Below are 9,602 nucleotides of genomic sequence, written 5' to 3' on the forward strand. Positions count from 1 at the left end.
AACAGAAAGGAGCCAAAATAAGGGTTTGTAGTTTAAGTACATAATGTCTACAGTATCTCCAGCCTTGTTTCCTTCCTTTGTTTACGATACCTATTTACAGGTTTTTAAAGTCCCAATTTTTATTTATCTTGTTTGTTGGCTTTTTTTATGCTCAACTACGGGCAAAGGATCACTTGCTATGGTAGCTAACTTTATACATTTTAATGATAATAAACATAACTAGTAGCTAGCTGATACGGTTTTCACTTCACGCACAATATAGGGATTGGCCCCCTAAAGACACCTATTGTATAGTGCACAATACATTGAGTATTTATATGTTACAGTTATCTAATGTTCAAAGATTATTGGTTAGTAATTCCTATTTCACCCTGTACTTACGCTTTTTAAAGGAACACCACATGTTTGTAAGAAAGCTAACTTCAAGGGGTTAATGATAACATCGTTAACACTAGAATTATGATGTTTTTTAGTTTATGTAAAATATAGAAGAAACAAATCGACTTTCCAATATCCCTACAACCTTCGTAGTACCTTATGTAGTATTCTACAAAAGGTTTAGGTGCAATATGCCAAGCCGATTTTGTTGTATATTGGCAAAAGAAGAAGGATAACAAACGGGTCGTTTTGAGCGGATTTTCTTTTCCTTGTAAGTCTAACATGCATACTTTTTTTGTGCATTTTTATATGCGTACAGCCTTAGCAGTCAATAGTAAAGGTTTTAACGTGTTGTTTGAACTGAATCTTTACTGTTAAGGTTCTTTTTGTCCGAACGTTCTACTAGGGTTTTGTGCAAATCCTTGCGATCCTTATTACGAAACACTGTCGTGGTTCGTGATAATGGAACCATCAGCCGTTTTTAACGCAAAACCCATTAAGAGGTATATAACTGTACTATATATCTGTCAATACTTTGTACATCTTTTAACATAAACTATGTGCGACGATACAATTCATATGCAATCCTTATGAACCATTCAGTATCAACTACAATATGCACATAAAACATGGAAATATTGTGTGGACTAAAACGAGATGAATAAAAATTTATGTTTTCCGGAAGGTAGACTATAGAAGGAAGAAGGTCTATCATTCGGAAAAGGTTCAGGTTGTCAGGTTTATTTAACTACAGTATACAAGTAATTTATTATTGGGTCATCGTTCAAGAAATGGTAAATACTATTATCGAAAACTTTTACTGGCAACTTCCCTGTAAGCAAGGTGTTCGCGAAACTGATGACGCTATACCAAAGTTGTACAATGAACCCTGTGATTCCCAATAGCTCGTGCCAAATAGCTCTTCCTTTCAGTAACAATAATCCAGACGCCGCTTACGAGGCTACTCTATGTTAATTACATAACAAAAATCAAGTTTAGATTCATGCTGCAACTAAAAATGCAGTAATTGAAATCTTAATGCACAGATACTTAGCACAGATATTTGTTTAGATTAAAAACCCTCAATCCCACCACTGATTTCTTGAGTTGTTAACAATAATAGCAAAGTAAAGGTCCAACTCATACGCTTAAATTCCACCAATACTAGGTATTAATCGTCTAAAGCAAAATACCAATAATTAGAAATTAGCATTGCGGCATTTTAGAATAATAAATATAATTATGAACGCACATGTCGTTCCATACACCCAAAAAGAATAATACAAAAAGTTACGTGGGTAAACAGGAAAAACTGGAGAGTTGAGAGCACTGAGATTACTACATTATCTCAAGGTGTAGCCACTGAATGGACAAGAAATTCAGCATTGGTGATGAATTCAAAACTCTTTCTGAACGCTGAAGTTTGCATGAAACCAACCTTATTGTTAGCGCAATTTTTTAAAAGTATACTCGACTATACATACATAGGAAATGGCTCAAACTTTCTTATGAAGTAAGGATTGATGTTTATTTCACTCTGTTCATTTTAACAAAATGCATTTTGGATAACACTATCATTTTGCATTGGTTTCGAAGAGAAGACGGGTAACCCAATAAGTCTGGATGTTTGTTCTTTGCGATTGTATATATATATATAAATATACTCTTTTTACAGCCAGGCATACAAATATTTTACGGTTTCTTATGTGTGATTGTAATAAACCGTTTTGCATGAATTGTACGTTTTTCAAATAATACGTTTTGAAATGATACAACCAATGTATTTGGTTGTGTACTATTCTAATTGCTGAAGGTTGTTGTTGTTTTTAATTACGCACAAAGCTACACAAGGGCTATCTGTGCTCTGCCCACCACGGGTATCGAAACCCGGTTTCTAGCGTTGTAGGTCCGCGGACATACCGCAGTGCCACAGGGGGGCAAATAGTTAAGGATCAGTAAAATATTCAAATTTCAGCTCATTAATTTAAGGTCAATCTTGTTGTTGTAAGCTGGATTTTTAATGTTAGTTAAAGGTTGCATGATGTTAGGGTAGGCCTGGAATATCTAGAATGTTCTAAATGACGTCACAAAAATCTAGTAACTTACGAACATCTAAAAGTGAGACATTAGTTACAAATACGAGTTAGCAGAGTAAAGTAGCAAGAAATGTCAAAGTAAAGTATTTAGCATGTGAATGCAAGTAGTTGTTAATCGAGTGTTTCGATAAATTAACCAGGAAATCAGATGTTTTCAGTTAATAGAGTACTTACTTTCAGTGAAGTCTTTGTATCGGAGTTAGTTATCGCGTATATTCATTTACTAGATCGATTAGTCGTGAAATTGTACAAGTAAGTTTATTTTTACGTTAGTCGTAGTACCATTAGCAAGGTACTTCTGTTTGAACATCATCTGTGGAAATGGTGAGGAAGAAATTATCGTTACATGGATTGCAATTCGAATTCTTTTCACCAAATAATTAAAAATCTGCCCAACGAAAGAACAACATTGTTATTAGAAGTAGTTATAAAAAGTATCTAATGTCAAGTTACTAAACCTTCTAAAACTTGATGATCAGATGCTGATATAAAGGTCTTCATCATCCAATTGTTAATTTAATTAACGTAGAAATATGTACGTCGTTATACAAACTAAAAAGGGATAACTTACATAACATTCTAAGAACGTACAGATACACAAGATAGCGTCTTTAAAATATAAATGATTAATTCAAAATCACCTATATTTAATAATACAACGCTAATGACAAATAAAATACACACATAAACATGTTTTTTTTATTCATTGTTTAGTGACAATGAAAAATTCCCTATATTACAAAACATTATACCCTTCTGGTAACGGCATTCAAAGCGTAAGAACTCTGTTCACTTTAAAGATAAGCGTTAGTATTTTAACATATTTATTAACACTTATTTCTTTTAAAACTTGTTAATTAATACACGATCGTATTATTGAAATATACAGTGTTAATCGTTTTAACAGTTTTAGGATGAACACTTTAACATGTGAGTGAAGTGTAAGAAATTGGTGTTAATAAATGTGTTGAAATATTAACGCTTATTTTTATAGTATTAAAGAAATACGTTTTTGACAGAATAGAAATACACAATAAATTTGGATCCTGAAGAAAAAAAACTGTAAAAGCGCCACCTCAGAAGTATTAATTACAAATATGAGTGAAAAGTAATGACGCGTGTCATATATATTTATTTCCACTTACTTTCCTTGAGTTGTCGAGATGTGTACATATAACGGCGAGTGAGAGGGTTCTCTACACATATCGTAACTTATCTTTTACTTCCTCATATAGACTTTCTCTATACTTAAACTTCCTAATAGTCGATATTATACCAGCAAATTTTCTTAATTGGTTTCATTTATTATATTTTGAGGGTGCTGTTACATACCATTGTCGTAATAAAAAACAATTATTGTAATTGCCCTTGTTAATGTTTCTATTCGGGACGTAGTCCTTATTTCTAACCCATAAGTTGTGTATAAAGCTAAGTCTAATATTACTTATGATATAAGCTAAAAATAAGACATTCAGATAGACGCATCCGCTGTGGACACCAACTTATATATGATAATGTTTTAAGTGTGGCTATCTTTCCGACAGCCTCTTTCCACTTCTACTAACAGCACAACGCTTTAAATATCAAACTTGGCGAACTTATATGCGCAATTTTTACCTCTTTTTTTTTTCATACATTTCAGTCAAAATCTACACAAAATGTGAATTTGCTTTCTAGCTTATAACAAAGTTCAAGTTGAGACTTAATAATAGCGAATATTACATATAGAACTTTTCAAATTAACTTCAGCGAGTTGTGAAAACTGATGTCTCTGAGTTCATATAGGTAATACTGTGTATGTGTGTGATTTTTTTTCTGTGATCGCAAATCTCTTTACTAAAGGGCATGGCCGACAAGTAGGACGGATATTCCCCTACGGCAGTTGTTGAAATGAGGAGCCGTTACAGCCAATACCAGTTTACCTTGCATATAATTACACAGATCCTTTAGACTTCAGAGGGATTCGGTTGAAAGCCTAACTTTAATGAATCTTTCATGTGTATTAATCAGAGCTGGAATTCATTTTGTGTTTCGTGACCTGTGTTTTATATGAACTAAGTGACACCTTTATTCAGCGTTGTTCCATGGTTGTTATTTATTTGACAGTAATGTTTTCTTCAAAGAGAAATGGTAGACATTGTCAAACTTTCATTGAGTCGAGAGAAAAGACATGGCTCCAGCACCATAGTGAGAAAACGTAAAAACGTAATGAAATAAAGAACATACAGAATAGTTGAGGAAAATTACCTTATGCCGATAATGTAACCATAGAAACAAGTTACAGGCGTGTTTTTTGTTCTTATAGCGCTTTAAAATGTAATAACCCAGAAGGTATTTTTGTATTGTTAATTTTACGCAGGTTGTTAGGTTTTGTCTATAAGAGTTCAGTGTATATTTTTGGGGTTGTGTTGTTAGCGCGTGTGAATTTCTACAAACCTTATTATAATTTGAATTCAACAGAACATCATGTTTTATGAGTTCTGTGTAACCACACTGTATGCTCCAAGATACAGTTTAATGTCTAAAACTGTAAATACTGTTGTTATCTTTTCTTTGTTTTACTTCATACAATCGTGACTGGGGTATGATATTCCCCACTTTCCTGAGATTCTGTACAGATATTTAACATGCCTTCCTGTATGGTATACTAAAGTTTCATTAACAACGCTACATTCTTCTGCGATGCAACTTTTACTTCTCCTGTCTGTGTTTTTAATTGGTTATCCTTCTGAGAAATATTGTAAATTCTTTATAGCGGTTATATACGATATTTACACAAATAAACGACATTATCATAATAAACAAGTTCGGATTGACTTATAAACTGTGCTTCAACACCAGATGTCAGTTGAGGCCCTTTAACGAACCTAGGGGACCAGCTAACAAAATCATCGCACACGAAGTGTTTACTTTTCTAATGCCAAAGAAATTCAGCTTTCAACCAAAAATTGATCCAGTTTACTAACCCTTGTTGCCGTAAGAGTGAAAAATAATCAGGTTTGATTCTGGTTAATTCTTCCTTTCCACACACACAATCAAATAATACTGGTTTTAAGTATTAAACATACATCTAGCATATCATAGAAATGATTAGGCTTTGTTTGAGGCCATAGATGGCACTATTAAACTTTATTTCTGATTGATTCATTGATTATACCCAGGTTTGAGTGCGAACTTACAAGCACCCGTGTTGGCTTTGTTTAGTGTTAGCCCAGAATTTGAACGTTCAGGTTTGCCATCATCAAAAAAATAAAACTTCTGCGTGGACACATATTTCACATGGTGTATGAATGTAGATGCGTTGTTCGTGCACGTGACCATGTTTGTTTAGTTGTTGAATTTCACGCAAAGCTACTCGAGGACTATCTGCGCTATCCGTCCATACTTAGCAGTGACAGATTAGAGGTAAGGCAGCTAGTAAATGCCATCCACCGTTAATTCTTGGGCTACTCTAATCGAATCGTGAGACTGATCGTAATCTTATAACGTCCTCACAGCTGAAGGGGCAAACATGTTCGATGATAGGATTCGAACCCGTGATCCGCAGATTGTGAGTCGAGCGCCCTAGGCACCAGGCCATGGCAGACCACGTGACCAGAAAGTGGCTATAGCTCCAAAGTTTCAATGTCTTACATATTTAACACTGTTCAAGCTTCAGAAAATAATAATAATAATAATTACAAAGTTTATTTCAAAAATCAAATAATAAAATATTAAGCAAGTAAAGTATAACTGCAAAAATTCAGCTCTTACTTCTTAAATGTCCCCCGGCAGCTTACGGACTTACAACGCTAAATTCTGGGGTTCAATTCTCTGTGATGGACAGAACAAAGATAGCCTACAGTGCAGCTTTGCGCTTGAAATAACAGCTTACTAAATTGCTAAGCTTATGTATATAATAGTCTCTTTAAAATTTATCTCTGTGCATGATAAATTATTGTTCCTTTATCTTATTACCTTTTAATGGAACATTTGCTACCAAGATTGTTTCTTCACGTCTATGGTTTTGCACTCTTCGCTTTTAGAGTACCACACTTGGTTGGGCACAAACAGGATACGTAAATCACATACTATTTCTACGACACTAGTCTGTGTACACCCACCTCGTTCTATGTTAACACAAATACAGAATATCATGCTTTCCAAATGATTCAATTGTCAGTTTCAATTTAGGGTTTCACCAAAATAACCAACAAATATAACGGCTCATGTCATGAACAAACCTTGTATTACGACGATCTGTGTACTGCAGTTTTTAGCAATATTAGCTCTCATGATGAACAGTAATTTAGTGCAATAGCTGAAATGTTTGGTGTATGTCATCAGTGACAACAGACTTTTTAACTGCAACGAGGAGATATGTTACATAAATTAATATTTGTTCTGATTTTGCTTAATAGTTTTTTAATAGATAGGAAGTTTCTAGCAATAACATAAAAAGATAACCTATGTAGTCAGAGTTAAGCCTAACACAACATGTTGACATTTTGTACTTCATCAATTTTACGATAAAAATGCTCGGAAGTTCTCTGCTGTTGTTCTTAATAAAGAAGGCGATCGAGAATACATCAATGGTTAAGTGGATTTTTTTTCATGTTTGTATATTTAAACGCTATGATTGATGCAGCATAATTTTATATTCTAAATCAAATATATATTTTACTTGGATCAAGTCCAAAAGCATTCCCATCAACAATGAAGCTAAACGGACGAATGAGAGCCATCTTAAAAGTAATATGTAATTCTGTAAAATGTTTAAAGTTACCAATATTGAACTTATTTATAACGTGCGACATAGCAGTTTTTAACAGAATCAAAATGAAACATTGAACTTATTTATAACGTGCAACATAACAGTTTTTACCAGAATCAAAACGAAACACTGAACTTATTTATAACGTGCAACATAACAGTTTTTACCAGAATCAAAACGAAACACTGAACTTATTTATAACGTGCGACATAACAGTTTTTAACAGAATCAAAAGCCTAGTACGAAAGGTCATTTCCACTTTTGTAAATGTTGATTATATTAGACATGCCGTACTTTCCCTGGCAATGATTTATCTGCGATCCCTGATTCCTAGCAATTAATAGTCCCAAAACGCTATTTCTACGGAAAACGGTAATGTTAATGTTGTCCTCCTCTTCTTGTGCAGTTTTCCATAAATCAATTAATATCCTCCAAAAGTACACATAAGCTGGCCGAAGACACATAATTTCATTGGACCTGCACTGAAGAACTTGACAGGTTGAACAGAATTGCTTTGATTCCAGCTTGTTTATTTTTCTGTCTTCTTTCTTATCAAAAGTGACTAGTGAATTTTTAGCTTATGAGTCACAGACAACATCAAATCTTTATTACCTGTATCAGGAGAAATATCCAGCTCTATCACAATAGTTTTTGGGGTCGGATGGTTCTCTTTCATAATCATACCCTTCACTTTGTGGACGAGATTTTGATTGGCTTTGGATGGTGTTTTGATGCATGTTGCTATCGTAAACACTGCTGTATATATCTTCCTGTTTCCATGGAGACCACTGAAAGCACCAGTCATCGAAATGTTGTGTCTTTTGTATCGACGTCGTGTAACAATCTCGATGGATAAATATTTTACTGTGGAAAGAGAGGTTACGTTCTTTCAGTCACTAATGAAGCTTTGAAGGCATCTTACGAGACTGTTCAATGCGTTTTACTTTTATATATGAGGGATGGATGCCGTAGTTCTGTTTGTTTACTTGAAGTTAAGCACAAAACTACACAATGGACTATCTGTGCTCTTCTCACCACGAATATCGAAACCCGGTTTCTAGAGTTGTAAGTCCGCAGACATACCTCTGTGCCACTGAGGGCTACGTAATAGTGTCATCATCACCTGGTATTCCCAGATGGTCACCCTTCCAAGTATTAACCAGGTCGGATATTGCGTGTCTACGGTATCGTAGTTCCACAACCGGGTGTCTACGGTACCGTAGTTCTACAACCAGGTGTCTACGGCACCGTAGTTCTACAACCAGGTGTCTACGGTACCGTAGTTCCACAACCAGGTGTCTATGGTACCGTAGTTCTACAACCAGGTGTCTACCGTACCGTAGTTCTACAACCAGGTGTCTACCGTGCCGTAGTTCTACAACCAGGTGTCTACGGTACCGTAGTTCTACAACCAGGTGTCTACCGTGCCGTAGTTCTACAACCAGGTGTCTACCGTACCGTACTTCTACAACCAGGTGCTTTACCGCCCAGTAGTTCTACAACCAGTTGTCTATGGTACTGTAGTTCCACAACTAGGTGTCTACCGTGCCGTAGTTCTACAATCAGGTGTCTATGGTACTGTAGTTCCACAACTAGGTGTCTAACGTGCCATAGTTCTATAACCAGGTGTCTACCGTACCGTAGTTCTACAACCAGAAGTCTACGGTACCGTAGTTCTACAACCATCTGGAAAGGAAACGATAGTTAGTTTGCTTACGTTTCTATAATCTATAATTGACCTTTTATAGTACCAACGCTCGCAAATCTCCAGCATATCAATAATGTCGTTGGTCCGACATGGCCAAGTCATTAGGGTGCTCGACTCGCATTCTTAGAGTTGCGGGTTCGAATACCTGTCACACCAAACATGCTCGCCTTTTCAGCAGTGGGGCGTTATAATGTTACGGTCAATCCCACTATTCGTTGGTATAAGAGTAGCTCAAGAGTTAGCGGTGGGTGGTAATGACTAGTTGCCTTCCCTCTAGTCTTTCACTGCTAAATTAGGGACGTCTAGCGCAGATAGCCCTTGTGTAGCTTTGAGCGAAATTCAAAACAAACAAACGAATAATTTTGTACAAAATTTTAAACGTATTTGAACTATTTATCATTGACACATAGGTACTACATTTGAAATTTCTTCGTTTCTTGTCTTTATTGGTCCGGCATGGCCAAGTTGTTAGGGGCGCTCGACTCGCAATCTGTGGGGCGTTATAATGTTACGGTCAATCCCACTATTCGTTGGTAAAAGAGTATCCCAAGAGTTGGCGGTAGGTTGTGATGACTAGCTGACTTCTCTCTAGTTTTTCAATGCTAAATTAGGTAAGGCTAAGTGTAGCTTTGCGCGAAATACTAAAAACCTAAACCATGTCTTTATT

At 35.5% G+C, this 9,602-nt stretch overlaps 1 protein-coding gene across 1 annotated transcript in view; it reads right to left on the minus strand.

The window, feature by feature from the left end:
• The window catches only part of LOC106459414 (tyrosine-protein phosphatase 10D-like), a 70,498-nt gene that overhangs the window by 55,608 nt on the left and 5,288 nt on the right, over nt 1-9,602 (minus strand). The window contains exon 3 of the mRNA XM_013919034.2: nt 8,686-8,913. Within this exon, the coding sequence (XP_013774488.1) occupies nt 8,686-8,913 (228 nt within the window). The remainder of the gene's footprint in view (nt 1-8,685; nt 8,914-9,602) is intronic.

This window comes from Limulus polyphemus, unplaced genomic scaffold, assembly GCF_000517525.1.
Source record: "Limulus polyphemus unplaced genomic scaffold, Limulus_polyphemus-2.1.2 Scaffold605, whole genome shotgun sequence".
Classification (NCBI taxonomy): domain Eukaryota; kingdom Metazoa; phylum Arthropoda; class Merostomata; order Xiphosura; family Limulidae; genus Limulus; species Limulus polyphemus.